At 37.7% G+C, this 21128-nt stretch overlaps 1 protein-coding gene across 3 annotated transcripts in view; it reads left to right on the top strand.

The window, feature by feature from the left end:
- ntrk3a (neurotrophic tyrosine kinase, receptor, type 3a) overlaps positions 1 to 20809 on the top strand; it is a 229490-nt gene extending 208681 nt beyond the window's left edge. For all 3 annotated transcript variants that reach the window (XM_059334506.1, XM_059334505.1, XM_059334507.1), the window contains 3 exons: positions 2199 to 2442; positions 11801 to 11959; positions 17593 to 20809. In XM_059334506.1, the coding sequence (XP_059190489.1) occupies positions 2199 to 2442; positions 11801 to 11959; positions 17593 to 17778 (589 nt within the window). In that variant the 3' untranslated portion in view covers positions 17779 to 20809. The remainder of the gene's footprint in view (positions 1 to 2198; positions 2443 to 11800; positions 11960 to 17592) is intronic.
- The last annotated feature ends 319 nt before the right edge of the window (positions 20810 to 21128 follow it).

Raw genomic sequence — 21128 nt, 5'->3', positions numbered from 1 at the left:
CTCACAGTTACTGTTATTTCTCTTTGTTTGTTGTGTTTTTTTGTTTGTGTTTCACTCTGTGATGTAATTTTTTTCCAGATGTGTTGTTCCATTAGAGTCAGAAGCTGAGTGAGGCGACTCTTCTCTTTGCTCAGCTGTGGTAATTTTCGGAAAACGAAGCTTCGTGAAGCATTTGCTTTATTTTTTGACCCCCACTAGATGGCCTAGATTGGCCATCTAGGCTTAAAAAAAAGGCTTCAGCAATGATAATTGAGTGTGTTTTCAGCCCTTTGTTAAACAAAGAACGGCATCTCCATAAATAAAGGAAATGCTTCACTAAGCTTCGCTGTCCCAACACTAAGCTCTGGCATTGAATTTTTGAATTGTGAGCAGTTGGACACTTTTAAAAGTCATGCTCTTATTTTGAAACATCAGTGAAAAGTAACTGAACGCATGACTTTAAATGCAATCTTATTATATAATGGATTACTCTGTGTCCCACTAATGAATGCACTGTGTTCAAATAATACTCAATGCTTGAAGAGCCAATCCCCAAATATAAAGAATGCATGAAAAAGCATAAAGCCACTTTACAAAACATGAGGTGTTAATTTAGGAGCCATTACATTACATGAAGCCTTTTATTCCTGGGGTCCCCACCTGACTTATCTTTGACAAGAATGTGCCAAGCTGAGTCAGCCCTACCTGCTCAGTCACTGCAAGCTTCTCTGGATGAGAGCACAAGCTAAATGCCTAAATTGTAAATTGCGGTTGGTAAGCTAATGAGCTGCATTATGTCTGCTGTGATTAGATGTTATTTGCTCCCAGGATGCTTTGCCCTGCAGAATAGAACATTGGTACTTAGTCCGCCGCCAGGAAGTCAAGTCTACCAGTGCTTATGTATAACTGTGAGTGTGTGTGTGTGTGTGTGTGTGTGTGTGTGTGTGTGTGTGTGTGTGTGTGTGTGTGTGTGTGTGTGTGTGTGTGTGTGTGTGTGTGTGTGTGTGTGTGTGCGCTTGTATGGGACAGTGTTTCAATGAGTCTCTCTGTGCCTGGGATGCTAATTTCAGCTCAGTAACTGTGTTTCCATTAAAGTGCTGGCATCAATTCTTCCAGGACATTCTGCTAATTTATCCAGCACCCGTTGCCCTCCAAACCACCATGTTCATATACACGCACACACACACACACACACTCACAAACACACTTTTTATATTTCTTTTTATGGTGTTTTATTCAGGCATTCAAGATCTAATTGGCCTGCTATGATGAGATCAAATAAAGACATGGATATTTTGAAAAGGGTCATGTGCATTTTGTCTTTACATTAGTAAAGTTGTGGTGAAGCCAGCTGTTAATTCACATACAGTATGTTTTTGAATGAACCAAACAAATATTACCACATGGCCATAATTGAAGCATAAAGTTTATTAAATGTTTACTGTAATGGATTAACTATGTTATGATTATCATGGTCAACAAGTTAAATTTCATATTATACTAAAATTAACTTTAACAAAAGGACATTACACATTCACATTAGTTGTATGTTTTTGTAAAAATGTTCAGCAGCAGTGGTGGAATGTAACTAAGCAAATTTATTCAAGTACTGTACTGAAGTACAATTTTGAGGTACTTGGACTTTACCTGAGTATTTCAATTTTATGTCACTTTATACTTCTACTCAACTACATTTAGCTAACAGTTTTAGTTACTTTTCAGGTCGAGATTTAACATAAAGTGTTTAGAGATTTATTTATTTTTTAATTAAACCACTTAAACGTATAATAACTACTGCTGACATAAAGGCATCAATGCAAATAATCTAATAATATACTCAGAATATATAAACAATCTCAGTGGGTCCATTCTGCATAACAAGTACTTTTACTTTTGATATTTTAAGTACATTTTAAAGCTGATACTTTTGTACTTTTACCCAAGTACATTTTGAATGCAGGACTTTTACTTGTAGTGGAGTAATTTCACAGTGTGGTATTAGTACTTTTACTTAAGCAAGGGATCTGAATACTTTTTCCACCACTAGTCAGCTGTCATGTGTAATTCATACAACTGGAAGTTAAAGGACTACAACATGCAACAGTAGTGGCGTGGCCCTTTAAAACAAAAACTGTCAGGAGAATTTATGCTGATTGATGTCATGGTTGTCCTACATACAGTATATATTCTGTTAACTTACTGTGTAACTGCCTCCTCAGAGCCCACGGACCAGATGCCATGATCTTGGTGGACGGGCAGCCTCTGCAGACCAACGGGGAGCTGGGTCTGTCCCAGATGCTGCACATAGCCAGTCAGATCGCAGCTGGGATGATCTACTTGGCGTCTCAACACTTTGTGCATCGTGATCTGGCAACCAGAAACTGCCTGGTGGGGAATGGCCTTCTGGTGAAAATAGGAGACTTTGGCATGTCCAGAGACATTTACAGCACAGATTATTACAGGGTAAGAAGATGTCTTTTAATTTCATGCATAACAATACTTTTTTCCTCCTTGTATTTATCTTCAATGAAAACTGAATTTGCTGTACATGCCTCATTTACACAGAGACCTAAATGACATTTGTTTTGCTCATATTCATTCATACTATTATTCATACCATTATTCATAGTCATACTTCAATACCTTCAATAATTTTTTTGTTATTTTTTGGAATATTTTTTATTGAAAAATAGGCCAGATTTTCAGCATTTTTTTTGGTTTTCAAACATTTACAAACTATACATCAAAAGAATGAAGAACAGGAAAAAAATAACTAAAATATAACAATTATAAACACAATACTAAATAAAAAAATGATAAACACAATAAACAAAGGAAAAAAGTGAAATAAAAAAGTTAATTTAAGTAAATAAAGGAAAGGATGAATGGAGTGGGGCATGGTAATCAAAACGCATAAAGGTAGATAGTTGAAAAATGTTAAGAAAGATTGCCACTTGTTAATGCACTTCTCCAAACAATTAGACATTCTTGCCTTGCTTTTATAAATTGGAGGTGTATTGCTCAAAAACTTCAGGAAGCCCAAATATAGCTATATGGGGAGAGACTGTTATAGTCGCCGAAAGTATTTTTGACATCATATTAAGGTAGTTTTGCCAAAATCATATTTATGATGGGCAAGAGTATATATATATTTGTGACAGTCGAGCTTTCGAAAAGTTAATTCTAAATAACACCTTGGACCGAGTCAAACATGCACAATTTCAGCTAGTGTGAATCTTGTCAAGAGCCTTATTCCACCAGTTATCCTCCAGGTTCAACTTCGGTATTTTCCCAGGCGCACCTGACCTTGGTGGCTGGTAAACTGTCATAGAAAAGGAGTTTGTAATAAATCTTTGAAATTAGAGATTTTTGTAGAGGGTTAAAGCCAGTACACTGGATATAATCTAATTAACCCCATGACCAATGAGAATTCTGGATTATGATTGGCTGGAATGTGTGAATTAGTGTTTAGTAACCAGATTCATTAAGACTGTGCATGTATTAAACAGCAGGTAAAGACAGAAACAGGCAGGCGGAGCTTTAGAGCTTGGTTCTTGGGTTATTTGTGTCACTACTAGGGATGGGAGTAATCAATCTATGATCGATTAATGGTCATTAAGAAGTTTGTTGACCACATGGAATTTTTAATCAACCTGTGTATTTTTTAATTTTACAGCTACAGTTTGCAAACTGAAAGTTGCAATAACAATTACGAAACACACAGAAATACAATAGTATTAATTTTAACAAAACTAGCTCACTGTATCAAACCATGCTTGTATGAATTAATAGGTTTAATTTTATCCAAAACTTATTTAAATACAAACCACATTTAAATATGCAAGATTACTGTGAAAACTAATCTCATGCCTCTTCAGGGGCTTAAACATAAAACATTGAACTCCTTGACGTTATCTTTAATCTCAGTTGATTTAGTTTAACAATCGAGAGAGAGTGTCTTTTCGTACTTTCAAAATAAAAGGGTCCATTATCAAAACAGGCTTTTGCCTTTTGCCTGTTTTTGCCTTTTGCCTGTTTTGCTTTTGCAAAACAGGCTTTTATATATATATATATATATATATATATATATTTTATTTATTTTATTTATTTATTTTTTTTATTTTTTTTTGCCCATGTATGCATGTTTTTATACATACTGGAGTGTGTGGAAGAAATGTGCCAAATCGAGCATCTTTAATGATCAATTAATCGATTAATCACTGTTTTTACAAACACCCATCCCCAGTAACTGCCAACTAAACAAATTTAATTTCACCTGTGTGTGATAATTGAGGGCATCTGGATGTCCAAACAGTAGAAAGAAGAGAGCACTTGTAACATAACGTTATCTGCAGTGAGTCTGGTAGCCTGTGTGCTCAGTACCTTTGGTTAGTTGTAGTGGAGGATTGTATGCCATCATCAGATTTTTGTTTCCTGGCTCCACTCCACACTAACTGTGTTTGGACGACCTTTGTTTTTAAATGTCAGCAGTGGGCTGGCAGAGGATGGATAATCTACTGCCTTCTTCTAGAGTCCAATAGGTGTTGGGCAGAGGGCTGTTACCTTCACTGGCTGACACATTATGAGTCACCATATAGCTTCTGTAAATTATTTAGCCTGCAGCTGTCTTTCTAAGGGATTTGTAATGTTTTAATGAGCCCTGGAGCCTGGACGAGATGTTGAAAATGATCATGTGGGTCCCACACGGAGGAAAGGAAGAAGCCTGGTGCTACGTTTCCTTCCTATGTGAAAGAGGTTTGTCTTCATCGATGATGGCAACATCGGCTCATAGGGATTTTCAGTAGACACTCTCAGTGCTGTAATTGGTATGGTGAGAAATAATTTGTATTCGGCAGTAAATGTCAATGACTCCATTGAGTCCTATCCTCCTAAGTAGCTTCTGTGGACTGTTTTCTTTTTAATGGCTGCTCCAGTGTCTCAGCAGGGCCGCAGGTAGACAGCAACAGAAAGAGATGGCTGACCTCTTTTAATTTAACCCTTATCAGCCGTTAACTGGTTCGATTTCACAGACAGAGTTGTTGCTCATGTGCTCTCGCCTCCACCTTGTTAGACTGAGTTTGTCTCCACAGTGTCACTGTCACCTTGGTAACATAGTAGACATAAATTATACCTATATAGCTGCTTTATACTGAGGGAAAGGTCATGGTTTGAGTTTAAATAACCAGTGGTGGAAGAAGTATTCAGATCCCTTACTTATGTAAAAGTACTACAACCACACTGCAGAATTACTCATCTACAAGTAAAGTACTGAATTAAAAAACTTACTTAAGTAAAAGTACAAAAGTATCAGCATCATATGTACTTAGTACATATTTGGAAGTATGGGTTTGGAAGTAAAAGTACCCGTTATGCAGAATGGACCCACCCAGATTGTTTTATATATCCCAAATGTATTATTAGATTATTTGTAGTGAAGGGACAATGAAGCTTCATGAACCATTAATTTATTTATTTATTTATTTTATTATTTCTTTTTTGACCCCACTAGATGGTGGTCTTGGCTTTAAAAACGGCTTTAGCAATGGTAATTGAGTAGGCTTTCAGCCCTTTGCTGAACAAAGAGCGCCATCTAGTGGGCTCCGTAAATAGAGCAAATGGTTCACGAAGCTTCGTTGTCCCTTCACTCATTATTTGTATTGCTGTGTTTATATAAGCAGCATTTTAATTTTCTCAAGGCAGGGCTCATTTTAACTATTAAATATACTGTTATGAGGTTTAATTTAACAAACATGTCTTTTCACTGTTAATTAGTCATGTTTTCATGTAAAATATTGACGTTAAAAGTAACTAAAGCTGTCAGCCAAATGTAGTGGAGTAAAAAGTACAATATTTGCCTCAAAATGTAGTGAGGTAGAAGTGAAAAGTTACAGAAGTAAAGTACAAGTACCTCAAAAGTGTACTTAAATACAGTACTTCAGTAAATGTACTTAGTTACATTCCACCACTGAAAATGATCACTACACCATTGTTTCAACAATAACCACAACCATGGTTAAAGAAACCAACATTGACTGCTACTTGGAAACAGGAAACAATAAGCACTGTTAAAGTTGTTTTGTTGACCCGTCTATTTTTGATTTTGACAAATGGCATACATGAATTATGTCCCTGTTTTCCTTGGAATTTTTGAAGTAAACCACAAGTAAGCCACAATCATCCTTTCCGGACACTGCAGAGCCACACACATCCTCCCAGCTGTACTCCATCTGAGAGGACAGAAAGACTGGCTGATTAACATGCATCTGCTGTCTGCAATTGAGGCTCAGACAGCCAAAGTGACAGAGGATATCATTTTCCTACAGTGATTCTCCTCCCTGTGCAGACTGTTTGCCTGCAGTTAAACACACTGTGGGAACTCTGCAGCTCAGACGGAGCAGGTTGCGGTCCAGCCGTCTGAATTATCCGAGTCATCCAGGCCTCCAGGGTCAGAGAGAGTGCACACCTCTGTCCTGCATGCTCATGCTGCTGACCGGAAGATGCAGTATAACTACAAACCTTAAGACTTAAAAGTTTGCAAACGCTACCATTCCAGCAGCCTCGTTTTGAACATTGAATTGAATTTTGATGCTTTCCCAAGACTCTGCTTATTAAACAAATCATGAAAAATATCTATCATTATTTCTCAGAGCCTAACGTGACTAATTTACATTTCTTGTTTAGTCTGACCCAAAGAAATTCAGTTTACAGTGATCTAACACTTTTTAAAAGCTTGATTCAGAGGATGATTAACATTTTACTAAGTGCTTGTATTAATAATAGTTAGGCTTAATAGTTGTTTATTCCTTTTTTTGTATGCTCATCAGTTAATTAATCAGCTAATTGTTTCAACTGTTGAATAAAGTTCTCAATACCAATCGTTTGCTGTTACAAAACTGCAGGTAGAGAAAGAGTCGTGACTATGAAATTTAAATATCTGTCTTCATAAGGAAGGAATAGTTCTACATTTTATTTCTGTTTCATTCAATGCTTATCCATAAGTGAAACACCAACAGTTAACCCCCTGAACCGCAAGCTGTTTCAAGGTGTTTTTGCTCCATTTACATTTTACTGACTGTGGCCTTGTATTTCTCTGCAATCTAAATGTCCTGCAGCTCTATGGATTCAGCACATTCATGGCTAGAAGATATAAAGTGTCATGAAAATTGGAAAAAAAAATTGGGTGTCCACATACATATTGAACTATTTGCATTTTTACAACCTCTCCTGTTCTCTCTTCTTTGCTCTGTGTAAACAGATTTTAGTGGATATTTGTCATGTGACCGTTCGTCTCAGCAGAATCAATCATGGCTTCACAGTCACTGAGAAGAGCAGAAATTAATGTTTTTGACAATTATTCCAGAGTTTATTTTTTGCACCTTTTGAATGAGACATGTAAAAAAATGTGACAGAAATATCACAATTTTAAGCTTCATTTTGGAAATTTTTCCAACCGATGATCCCTTCAAGGACTGTTGAAAAGTTCAGATTTCTATGATAATGCCTGTTTCTATGATAAACAGTGTATTTTGGCGATTCTATTTTTTAAAAAAAGGTATTCAGACCTCATAGGGTTTAGCCAGAATTTACATTTGGGATGTAAATGAGAGAACCAGTTGATGACATCATCAGGTAGAGGTGTGACTCAGCAGAGGCCCCACGATACGATTTTATCCCGATACTTGAGTCACTATATGATATTATTGCGATTTTAAGCATTTTGCGATATGGTGAGTATTGCAATAATATATTGTGATTTAACTGTTTAATTGCATTTTGTGTCCACAAAATTAAATTCAACCAATATTTTTTTTGTCAAATAAGAGAAAAGAAAATTATCCGTCTATTCATCTCACTTCAGTCTTTTTATTTCTCCACAATGAGAGTCAAACCCACAGACTGACCAACAAAGTATTCAGTCAAACTGAACTGAACTGATATCAAACATGTATGGACGACAACAACTGCAGCATTTTCTCAAACTTTCCTTGACTTTCACATACCTGGGTTCCAGTGTCTTTAGCATGTAGCTAAAAATCCTCCTAACTTTGCATCGTTATTACAACTTCCTGACACAATATTCTCACGCACATGCCTATAGAGTCCTTAGATCTTCTAGTTTCATATGATACGAGTATATCCAGTATATTCCTAAAAGTGAGCCCAGCTACGGCCTCCTGAAAAAACAAAAATGGTGAAAATACTGACGCTAAATAAACGCTTAATATTGATTCTTAACATCCATAAATCAATATAATATTGCCACACAAAATATTGTAATACTATGCTGTATCTATCCCCCCCACTACCACCACCACCTCTACCATCAGGGTTATTTTTCTTAGGAGACATAATACAACTGTTTTAATGAATGTAATTGTACAATCATCCGAGACTCTCCCGTTCTTAAGAAAGAAGGTGATCCATTATAGCCTTACTCCACAGAGCCCTAAGAATGGTTTCAAAGTTGCCTTGAATCAGAAGCACTATCACAGTTATCCAACAAACAGAAACAGGGACCATCTGCTGAGCTGTTCCCTCCTCCACTACACTGCATGCCTCAAAGTGCTGCACTGTGGAAGGTGGTCTAGATTAGCCTCAGGCCAGCTCTTAGCCCAGAGCTAACAGTAACCGTGAGCTTCAAACACAAAACCTGTTTTTAAGACCATGTGATTCATGCAGAGCTTCTGAAATATACATAAGCAGGTTGCCTCTAGAATCATCTTCTGGAAAGGTAGAGGTAGAGGTTTGCCATCAGAAGTAGCTCACTAGCAGCCACAATTCTCTCAGAATATTTTCTTTAGGACCCAGCAAGCTAATTTACCAACTCACTGTCACATCTGCAATCACACTATCACACATCACAGGTTAAAGATCTTATTATCCAAAATGAGGCAATTAGTGTCACATGAAATTATACATGCAGTTCAGGTTCCACATTATCACTGTGGAAGATGACTGGAGAGCATACTGTAGATCCAACGAGGAGCAGCTGGTCATTAGCACATCTCAGGAAGAAGAACTAGAAATCCAAAGGCCATTTCTGATGTGAGGATTTGGCACCTGTTTCAGCAAGTTCAGACTAACCTGAGCTAGTGTTAATGTTATTAACCCTCTGGGGTCTGAGCATATTTGCCCTTAATATACCACATAATATTTACTATACTCATGTTTGGTATTTGGTATTTTCTCAGCAGAACTTCAACATGATCTGACAATTATTGTTTTTCACTTTAACCCACTTAATTAACATATTGAGCCCATAAATACACCAAAAATCATGAAATCTGAAATACAAATTTTACTATTTATGACAATAAAAACCACAAATATGCTCAATGAACTGTTTAAGACCTGAAAAATGAAAACATAGGTTACAAATGTGAACATATAAAGTTAAAATTCAAATATAATAAAACTTTACATAAAAATTACATGTTTATTTATAGGAACAGTGTTAGATGATTAGACCCCTTTTTTCCATTTTGACAGAATGCCACACCTGCCTCGTCCCATCCTACTTTTACACTTGTTATAAATATTTTTGTGCTAAAACATTCATATCTTACATGACCTCGGAACATCAAACGCTGCTGATGCTGATACTTTTGTACTTTAACTAAAGTAAGTTTTAAATTCAGGACTTTTACTTGTGTTTTTGATGACTGCACCATCGCATCAAATGGAAATTTAAACACATAATGCATCAGCTTATACATATTTCCTGAATTTAGCTCGACATATTTGATATCCTCATTTCTGTGCAAATAGTGAAGTGTAGTTCTCTTGGTGTCCCTGCTGCTAATATTGAGATTAGAGATTAGAACCTGAAGCTCCGAAACTATCAGCAATCCCTGATGTAAGGCTCAGAGCGATAAAATGTAAAAACAAATGTTATTTAAATTCCCTGATGCTCCCAGAAATACATGGCAGCTAAAGTGTTCAAGGCAACAACTCAAGCAACTCTGCCCAACACACCTGTTTAACAGCAGACATTTTGACATGGCATAGCAGATGATCAAGCAAAATGATTAAGTGTTTTTAGCTCTGACTGGTAGTGAAGGGACAACGAAGCTTCGTGAGCAATTTGGTTTATTTTCAAAGCCCACTAGATGGCGCTCTTTGTTCAGCAAAAGGCTGAAAACACACTCAATTACCCTCGTTAAAGCCTTTTTTTAAGCCAAGACCTCCATCTAGTGGGGTCAAAAAATAAAGCAAATGGTTTGCGAAGCTTCATTGTCCCTTCACTACTGACTACTGGCTTTTTTTCCCAAAACAACAGCAGCTACAGCTCATGGGTATTGTACTATGTAGACAGGTTACAGACAAAACCTGATTTCTCAGAATCCAAACTTGATATAATCCAAACTGGTGGTCAGAAAATAATAATTAGGCTTTTTTATCTGCGAGAAAAGAAAACACTGGATTGGATCCATTCATTGGATTTCTCATCTTTATACCTTAAACAATTTTAAAAGTATTCAAGACAGTGAATGGTAATGATTAGAGAGAAAAGGCTTGAGAAGGTTATACACAGTAATGGTCATTAATAAGATATTAAATTAAAGCTGTATTAGTGCTATTGAATATTGAACAAATGACTCATTCACGATGGAGAAAATGTTAAAGCAGGGCAAAGCAGGCAGGGAGAGAGGTGATGGAGAATCGGAGGAAGTAGAGGTGGAGGAAGGAGGAGAGAGGAGGAGTGCAGTAAGGACGATTAGTCAGCGGCACACTGGAGGTCATTCATTATGTGAGTCTTGATTAGGAGGCACATATTTGACTAAATTAGTCAAGCTGCTTTATGATTTCACAGCAGTCGGAGTGCAGGCAAGAGCAGATGAATAATGATTCACTGACTGTGTGATCTACATGCTGGCATATAATAGAGCAGACATTCTGGGTTGTATGTCTTCTCATATCCTCTCCATAAGTCATGTGTGATTAGAGGAAAAATCCACCCAGTGACAGAATCCACAGGAAGTGACTGACCTGCTCTATGTTAGAACTCAGTATGTTGTGTTTTTAAACTTTTATTGGGTTTCTATTTTTATTATTTAGAATACATCTGGTAACACTTTACAATAACCATCATTTATAAATGGTAAACAGATAGTTTGTTAATGTTTGATCATCATTTATAAACTGTATATAGGCCATTTAGAATGTTAAATACATAATTTATTAATGTTTAACTAACTACATCATTTATAAATTACAAATAGATGGTATATTAATGTAAGTTTAAAGTTACTTTACCATTAACAAACAATTAAATTATAATTAATAGTTTATTAATAGTTTTAGTTGCACTCATTTTAACATTTTAACACCATATTAAGTATGTTTATGATTTTTTAAATGATTCATATACCTTTAAGAAATTGGTTGAAACATTTTTAAGATTAAATATGTATAGCACTTTGTAAATGTTAATTATTGGTTTATAAACCATCTGTAAACATTATTTAGTTGGTTATTGTAAAGTGTTACCATAAATCTTTACAGTCACAAATTCATCATGAAATGTTGCACAGTTCTATTGATTTGTAACTACAAGCCAGAGGAGGGTGTTTGCTAAACTTAAGTTGTAATTTGCTAAACTTAAGTTGTAATTTTTTTATGGCGTATACTTAAAAAGAAAATATTTTTTATGTTGGCTGTTAGCTCTGTGGAGGTAGGTGAGTGGTGGGTACAGGAACCCAGTCTCTGTAGGTTCATTAATAACACTCTGTGTTAGAATGATGAATTTCGACCCTCTTGCTGTGAGCCCACATATTTTCATGTCCACCTTTTCCGTCTGTGTGTGTATGTGTGTGTCAAGGTTGGAGGTCACACCATGCTGCCTATCCGCTGGATGCCTCCCGAGAGCATCATGTACAGGAAGTTCACCACAGAGAGTGACGTGTGGAGTCTCGGAGTCATCCTGTGGGAGATCTTCACCTATGGCAAACAGCCGTGGTTCCAGCTCGCCAATAATGAGGTACGATGTCATAGATTATTACCTGCCAAAAACACAAGAAGGAAAATTCCAGTTTGTGTGGTGTGATGTTCTTGATCCATCAGCAGAGGATATAATGTTCATGTTCTCACTAAGTTCACTAATCTGGCAAGTTGAACAAGTAAAAAGCACAAAGAGGAGATTCCATTCTACAATTTCACACTTGTTTTTAAGGCTGATTCTAATAAATCAAGTGAGAAGTTTTCTAATTTTGTATTGAGATTGCAACTGCCATCAGCGCCCCCGGTTGGAATTTTTGGTAAAATGCTGAAGGCACTTCCGCTTTTGCCTCACTGCTCAGATCTGGTTGCCGCCTGATAAACACAGCATATATTCACAAATTTAACCAGAAAACAAATTAAAATACATAAAACATAAGAAAAATATGCAGGCACTTCTGATAGTATGACTTCAATTCTGGCTCTGTTAGCTCCAAACAGAGCATGTGTAACTGGTGGAGGCTACTCTGCGTTGTGTGAATTGACATGGACCAGAAAGCACCTGGAGGTAGCAGGTATTGATCAACAAGCCTAAATCCCAGCAGGGTCCGTATGGTCTGTTTGTGCTCTGGGGAAAAGGGACTCTCATTTCTGAGATCTGCTTGACAAATATCTATCGTTCTAACACACAACATTATTGTTCCTTTTCGGATATTCATGCACACCCTGACTTCTGTTATATGCACGTGTCTATGTCATAGATTAAGTTTAAGTGAATAACTGCTCTGTGATATTGCAGCAGCTGTCATATTGTCCCATTAAAACCACAGACCGTAAAGAAATGCTTTTATAAGACACATGATCTATTTTTCATAAGCAGACAGGGAGATTCTTCTTTCTGATATATTTTTTCCATGCAGACTAGTTTGACTTACCTCAATCGTACAAAAGCCATTATTTAAATTTAAAAAAATATCCAGGGCTGTGGCTAGAATTAACAATGAAAATGCAGTCAAAATGTGTACAAATGCCCTTACTGTGGGACAGTATATGTGCTTTAGTGCAACAGAGACACAGAGTCTACAAGTCTCCTCACCACTCTGCTTACAGAAATACTGTTTTCATTCACTAATTGCTTCCACTCTGCAATCCTTTTTTTTAATCATTGTTCACTACTGTAAACACATGCGTGCTTGTTGAGACGCTGGAAGGCTTTCAATGTGAAACAGTCAAGGCCAGAATTGTTTAGTGTCATTGACATTAGCTTCACAGTAAACAACAACAAGGCCAAAGTCTAAGCAACGGAAAATAACTTGGTGAACTTGACCTGACTCTGTTGTACTGATGGTGTTCTTTGGAAATGAACAATACTGAGTTCACCATCAAACAATAAAGCATCATCAGTAAATCGAAGCAGATGAGGAAACATGGAGCCAAAGAATGAGGACTCATGGTGCTTTCACAACCCAAAGTTAAGTCAGTTTCAATCGTACTCTGGTGCAGACCAAAACCACCATGGAGTGTTTCCAAACAAACCCTAGTGCTGTTCAATTGAACTGTGAATGTAATCCGACCCAATTACAGGAAATGGACCAAAATGCAGCAGATTGTGGGCTCCTAATCAAATCGTGAGGTCCCATAAACTCCCACAACTGTCCTTCAGTTTACTCTGTACACTACCACTGAGCTAAAGCTAATTTTTTTTAATTGCAGAATTAATTAATTCATTATCCTTAACCTTAACCCCTTATACGGACTCCGGTCGCGGGGAGCTGGAATCGATCCCAGCTGACATGGGGCGAGAGCGGGGTACAACCTGGACAGGTCGCCAGACTATCATAGGGCTGACACATAGAGACAGACAATCACGTTCTCATTCACACCTATGGGCAATTTAGAGTCAGCAATTAAACCTAAGTACATGTTTTTTGGACTGTGGGAGGAAGCCGGAGGACCCGGTGAGAACTCACGCTGACATGGGGAGAACATGCAAACTCCTAGTGTTGGAACAACGATGCTTCGTGAAGCATTTGCCTTATTTTTATACCCCACTAGATGGCGGTCTTGGCTTAAAAAAGGCTTCAGAAATGATAATTGAGTGTGTTTTGTTGAACAAAGAGCACCATCTCTTGGGCTCTGTAAATAAAGCAAATGCTTCACGAAGCTTCATTGTCCCTTCACTACAAACTCCACTAAGAAGAGGCCAGAGTCGAACTGGAGACCCTCTTGCTATGAGGAAAGGGTGCTAACGACTACACCACCATGTAGTCCTCATTGCAGAATTAATAACATATTTCTCAAAATAACGTAATATCTAGCCTAGAAGCAGATCTTAATAAAAGTGCATGAGGTCTCGCCTTCTCTGATTATACAGCTGTCTGATTGCAGCACGTTGGAAATAATGGATTAACATCATTGACAACCTGGAGCACCAACAGGCTCTTGTTCTGAGCGTTTCTTTACAAATTAGTTTGGTAGGAACACTAGAGCAGGATTATGGCCGGTATAATTAAAGGTATTAGGGAGGCGTTCAGCACCATGTTGCTTTGTTTGTTTCCGTGTTTATATTTTTCACCACCCACTTTCCAACCAATAAGAAATTACTGTGAGTATATTTCCAGCCCTCCACCTTCGTACACGCCCCTCCCCTAACATTTTTTATTTCATTTGGTCCGCTTACATTTATGCACTGTGAAAGCAAACCACACTCAATACAAAACAAACTCAAAGTATCAAGTTCACTGATTCAGACTAACCAAAGAGACTTGAAAGAGTGAAAGCTCCCTAAAGGTCTGGCCCTGTGCTGTTTCGGACTACTTATAAATATATTCTATAAGGAAGAATGGAGATGCACCCATCCAACACTTTCTCTCCTCAGACTGATGTCCATTCTGATACACTTGCTCACTTTTTCCAAAATGTTTCAAATCTTTATTACTCACTGTTTGGGACTCACTGTGGTCAGGTAATGGTTGAGGAAACACAAGATCTAATGACATTGGCAAAGACCCTCTTCCTAATGTGGAACGGTCATGGCTAATTCCTGATCCACCTGATCAGTTCGGTACCTGCACATCACTAATATTACATAATTTGATTATGTCGATGTTAATTCATTTCTTGTCATATGTGACAGTCACCTTCACTTGCCTATTCTTAGTTTGCTTCTAGCCACAACCTTCAAAAAGAAGGATAACACAGGCCTACCAAACAACTCAACACAAAATCAAAAAGATCACAAATCCTTGCAGACATCTGAAGGATGTTAAAAGTGCAATATACAGCACCCTAAAGGTAGAAGATTAACAATCAAATTAAAGGTAGACACACTGAGATCACAGTCTATCAGTGGCTGTAATTACTCATGCCTCTATAACATTATATAGTTTTGACAAAGATTGGACAAACATTTGGACCATTATCACAACAAATGGTTATGCAGTTATGCATAACAGCTATTCTTGCATATATATTGGTATACTGGTCAAACCGCCTGAGGGAAAGTGTGCAAAGTGTTGGTGAGGCTTTTTAAATGACTGCATGGAAAAACAAAGAAATGAAGCTCTTGCAAAAAGTGCTGAGCATAAGGAAAATATAATAGACCCTCTATGACAGCAGGGAGCAACAGATATGACTGAGTGAGTCTCACAGAATAATACTGTGTTAAAGATCCAAGCAGGAATACAGTGAGTTTACTGCTCAGTATGGGTTGCATCACTGCCTTTTCACTGAGATGATTTAGTGCTGTATACCAGTAGTGGATTGCATATCATAATGAAATCATGACTTTTTGGTTTGGACACAGTTTGAAAATTATTGTCCATTTCTGAGCCTGACAAAATTAATGTGATAATGTCAACGCAAAGTTGTTTCAACATCGCTTGTTTGAGCAAAGATTCATAATAACACAACCTGCATTAATGTGTCAAAGTCAGATAGCAACTAGCAGAAATGGAAAAAGAAAAAAAAGTGTTTTGAATAAGTAGTTCAGCTACGAAGCCATGCCAGAGGGGTCTGTCGACAGTACATTACAGTAAATGTGAGCTGAGTAACCACTGGTGTACATCTAGTCCGAAACACCAAGCACATAGCTAATGCAGACGATCTGGTTAGCCCTGAAACATGATTTACACTATAGAGAATGAGGGTCTGCATGAAATATTTGGATCGCGGCCAGCTTCTACACTTATGAACTGCTTTTGAGAGCCATCACCACATCAGAGATACACAACTTCTATTAAGACCGCACAAGTAGAGGAGGAATTCGGACAGACTAAACGGTTAAATTTACATACATTACAGTCAATGATGCATCTCATACACTGAAGGATGCCTTTTGCACCAGTTAGAGGTGGGGATCAGCAGAGGCTCCATGATACAATTTTATGTCAATACGTGGGTCACAAAACGATATTATTGCAATACAATATATTGCAATTTAACTGTTTCACTGCATTTTGTGTCCACAAAATAAATTCAATCAAGAATTGTTTTGTCAAATAAGAGAAAATTCTCAGTCTATTCATCTCACTTCAGTCTTTTTATTTCTCCACAATGAGAGTCAAACCCACAAACCCACAAACAAGTATTCAGTCAAACTGAACTGAACTGATATCAAACATGTATGGACGACAACAACTGCAGCATTTTCTCAAACGTTCATCAACTTCAAGCTTCACTGCTCTGAATTTATTTTTAATAAAAAAAAAAAAGGCTAACTTTGCAGCGTTATTTCTTCAACTTCCCGACACAATATCCTGACGCACATGGTGCATAGAGTCCTTAGATCTTCTAGTTTAATATACTAGTATCTCCAGTATGTTCCTAAAAGTGAGTCCACTACGGCTTTCGGAAAAAACAAAAACAGCGAAAATACTGACTGTCCGCTGGCCATCGGAACGCTAAATATCGATACTTGGCGGCCATGAAGCGATATAATATTGCCACGCAAAATATCCCAATACTATACTGTATCGATTTTTCTAGCATCAGTTTTACACGCTGAGGGCTGAGATAAAGCATTGATATCCGCCAAGTTAGGAGTGAGACCGTGCTGCGACTTTGCGAGAACTAACACTATGTTTCATTGCTGCTGTGAATACATGGGTGTGATTTCCTGCCCTCTGGTGCTGCAACTTATGTGGGTTTATTACCTGTAATGGCCAATGGGATAAGGGGTATCACTGGTACTGAGCAGTTTCCTAAGCCTTAGAGGCTGTTTGGAGCTTTAAGTGTCAAACATCTTATTAGCTTCTTCTTGTTGATACTGATAATAAGCACAGAAATAATTGGTTGAGGTGTTATGGACCATGAACTGCTCACTTGAACTTTAGCTGCTTTGGGCCATAGTGGATATACAAATACAGGTCTAATTGAGGCTCATGTGGGATAGTTGAAGCTGTTTCTAATTCACTGAAATGTCTTCAATTGCAGGAAAGTAGTTAAAAACCTCAGTGGTATATACTGTATGTCTCAACTCTGAAAACTACCAATACAAGCCACACACACCAAACCAGTGTCACAAGAATCCATTAATTAATATTAGTCTACATGTCAGTGTGTCAGGATTTTGCTTATTTACCAGTAGTGTGTGATTGACACATTCTACCTACTGTGACTATTTATTCTGTCTATGCCAAATGAATAAGGCAACATTTTGTCTCTTTTTCTTCCCAGGTGATAGAGTGCATTACTCAGGGCAGGGTACTGGAGCGGCCCAGGCTCTGTCCCAAGGAAGTCTACGATATGATGCTGGGCTGCTGGCAGAGGGAACCACAACAGCGCCTCAACATTAAAGACATTCAAAAGTTGCTGTTTTCTCTGATGAAAGCCACACCGGTCTATCTGGACATACTGGGATAGGAATGACCATGAGGGGAAAGGAATTCTGTTATAGGTTGGACCACCAGATCTCCACTGGAATAGAAATGAGTACACTGGATCAGAAGGAAATGGACTGCCTTGGAGCAGAAGTCTGGCTTGGACTCACAGCTAAATCTATGGTGGACACATGTGAATTAGGATTAGGAATGGGCTTTACCTTGCATCAAACTGCCTGACATATAAGGATTGGAATGAACAAACTAAAGTGGAGTATTGCAAGTTTAACTGGATTGGAATTAACTGGATTACATTGCATTGCATCACACTATAATCAAAGGAAATGTCTTGGGCCTTACCAACGTGGTCAGGTCTGGGCTTGTTAGATCCAGTATTGCTCCCTTTTTGAATGAACTCATGACTAAAAGACATGACTTTGAAGATCACATTGCATCAAACTGGACTGAACTGGATTAACCTGATTGTACTGGTCTGGTATGGTTTGGTTTTCTTCATTTCCTAGCCTATGCGTCCTCATTTCACCCTGTCTAAATCAGTGCAGCTTTGGTTCTATCTTGATGGAGCCTGACCTAGCCTGGTAGAATATGGCTCGGTTTGGTTATTTAAAATACTGTGTACCCCTTACCATTATATTGACCTCACCCTAATCAATTTTTATTTGTTTCACAAACCCTAAAGCTGCCCACACATGATGATCGGTGAAATTGCTCTGCACTGGCTGTCCCATTGTCGATGGAGTTGCCCAACTAGGCGGAGGTGCTACCCTTGCTGTAGTACATGGCTCTAAATTGTCACCTTGTACTCACCTTTCTGATCTTTTAAGGTGCAACCAGTGAGATAAGAGATGTTTCTGCCGTAGCCATAAGCAACACATGCAAACAGCGGAGGTAGAGAGTGATGATGGAAACACTCGCTAACGTTAACGTACACAACAAACTTACAAAACGTTGAAAATATAACACGTTCTCCTCAGAAAAACTAATATATGGCAAAATGTCAGCAGTCCAATGTGGCTACCATGTTTGTGAATAAGCATATAGTTGACAAACTTAGCTAAATCCAACAATAAAGTTAGCCTAGCTGTTTATGTGCGCAATTTCTGCTAAAGATTACCCACGCTGTGCTTTGCCTCTGCAACTAATGTGTGCCCTACCTTGCGACAAATGAAGAGCAAATTTCACGACTATCGTGTAGAAGTTCAGAAGGAGGATCTAAAGAAACCTCTGTGCTTTTAAAAAAAATGGATGCCTTTGTCTTTGAGGATATCTTACCCAGGCTTGTCTATTTGCCTATAGTTTTACACACCTTGGGCTTGCCATTATTGCTTGGCCAGATTGGACTCAATGCCCCTCATGTGGAACTTGATAGTGTTCATGGCAAATGTTCTGGAAGATCTTCATGAATCCACAGTTTTGAAGTACTAAACATGTCTGTTAATTAAATCTGTTAGGGATAAAATTCTATATCATGACCTACTTTTGGCGTGTGAAACAATTGTTACCTTTTAATTGTTTAATTGTTACCTTTTTTTTTTTCAATCCAAAATGATGATGATAATATTTTGGTGGTTCTTAGTAACACTATAGAGACAAACTGAAGTGCTGCATCATTTCATTTTGGAACCTTTAATGGCATGACAACTCCTGAAACCAGCAGCATTCTTGTGGCTGCGAGTGAAATTGTCCAGCCGGTTCTCATGTCAAAAACGTCAATATATTCATAATATATATCATGTTTTTTTTCATAACTTGCGGTAGTCACATGAACCATGTAACTACTTCACTTCCGGCATTTACGTTCATTAATTTTCTGTATAAATTGTCTTTTATAACGTCTTACCAGAAAGTTTTGGCCCTAAACCTAGGTCAGTGGTTTTACAACATATATCCACAGAAACTGCAGTCTTTTTACAACCGCAGACCGTACGTGTGTGCTATTTTAGAATTCGCCGTTGTACCGCGAGCCGCGATGCGTACCTACGTGTCGTAATGGGTGGTACTGACACACAACCTCTTCTGCCATTTAGGTTGGAGAACTTGTTGATTTGTCCTCATACAAACTTTAGGAAAGGAATAAAAATGCAAGACAGGCAGTTATAGCTTAATGTTAAGGGAATGCACGGTGCACATGACCATCTGTAGGTCATTTCATTTTTCAACACTGTTCATTGAAACTTTGAGCAAGTGGGTCAACAAGAAAAGACAATTTGCATTATTCAAACAAGTCGTGTGCAGCAGCCACTATGTTCTTAAGTGCTAGTCCAATGTCAGCACGCTTCATTGTTTTCAACTGCAAAGCCTTCATAGACACACCTTCTTGTGTTGAACTCATTACCCCACTGAGCTGTTCACTTGTGCAAGAGCCCAACCAGACCTTCCAATCCTGAGCCTGGAAGTGTGGCCCGAATGACTGTCTGTCACCATAAAGATGGACCTAAGTGCCTCCTCCTTCTTTCTAAACACTGGGAACTCAAAAGAGAAAAAAAAACAACAAAAAAAACTTTCGTCTTTCAAAATAAGAGCACTTTTACATTTTGTTTACCTGCTTAAAAATGTACACTAGCTGTAAACCTTCCTCATTTTCTTACAAATAAACTTTCAGCACTCTATGTATTGCAAAAAATAGTAATAAAAACCTTCAAAAAAAGGAATACAATTATCAAAATAATACAGAAAAAAGAGACCCCTGCAGTGGGGGCAAAAATAAACAAAAAGCTTTTTTGTACCCTTTGCAGCTCAACAAAAACATTGAACTACCCAAGGTGAAGTTACATTCTTGTTTTTAAAAAAAACATATATTTTTTATTTATTTTTATTTTCAATCAAAGAGTGGACCTCTGCCATGTTCCAAAGCCATTGGAATATTCTGCCACTGGGGAGGACATAAGTGATCACCACTTAAAGACAAATAATTGGCTAGGAGGAAGCCTTCAAGGAAGCCTTTTTGTTACATACCTGGATCCACTCCGACATCAGTGAGACACAACAGCTGTACGGCAACAGAAAGTCTGAACTGAAACGATCACGATGGAGCTACCAGTCGATGAACAAAACCTTTTCAAAAAGAATGTATATACTGTAAATCTCTACGTCATGAGATATGTTAACTTATTTCCTTTTATTGATTTGATTATTTTTGGGCTTATTGATGTGTTGTTCAATGGTTCGGTGAAACCTAATAGATATTTTGATAAATTTTCTTTCTAATTGTGATTACTGCTATTAGTTACTTTATTTAGTCATGCAATGTCTTTTCATCATTTTAACAAGATAATCTACCTTTAAATCATTTCTGTTCATTGCTGTTTTAGTTGCTCATTTGATGGTATTGTATGAGTCAGGAGCGTAAAGGAAAGATGTAAAGTTATTGGG

This window comes from Centropristis striata, chromosome 6 (genome assembly GCF_030273125.1).
Source record: "Centropristis striata isolate RG_2023a ecotype Rhode Island chromosome 6, C.striata_1.0, whole genome shotgun sequence".
NCBI lineage: Eukaryota > Metazoa > Chordata > Actinopteri > Perciformes > Serranidae > Centropristis > Centropristis striata.
The sequence above is the reverse complement of the archived record's forward strand: the minus strand, read 5'-3'. Positions and strand labels throughout refer to the sequence as shown.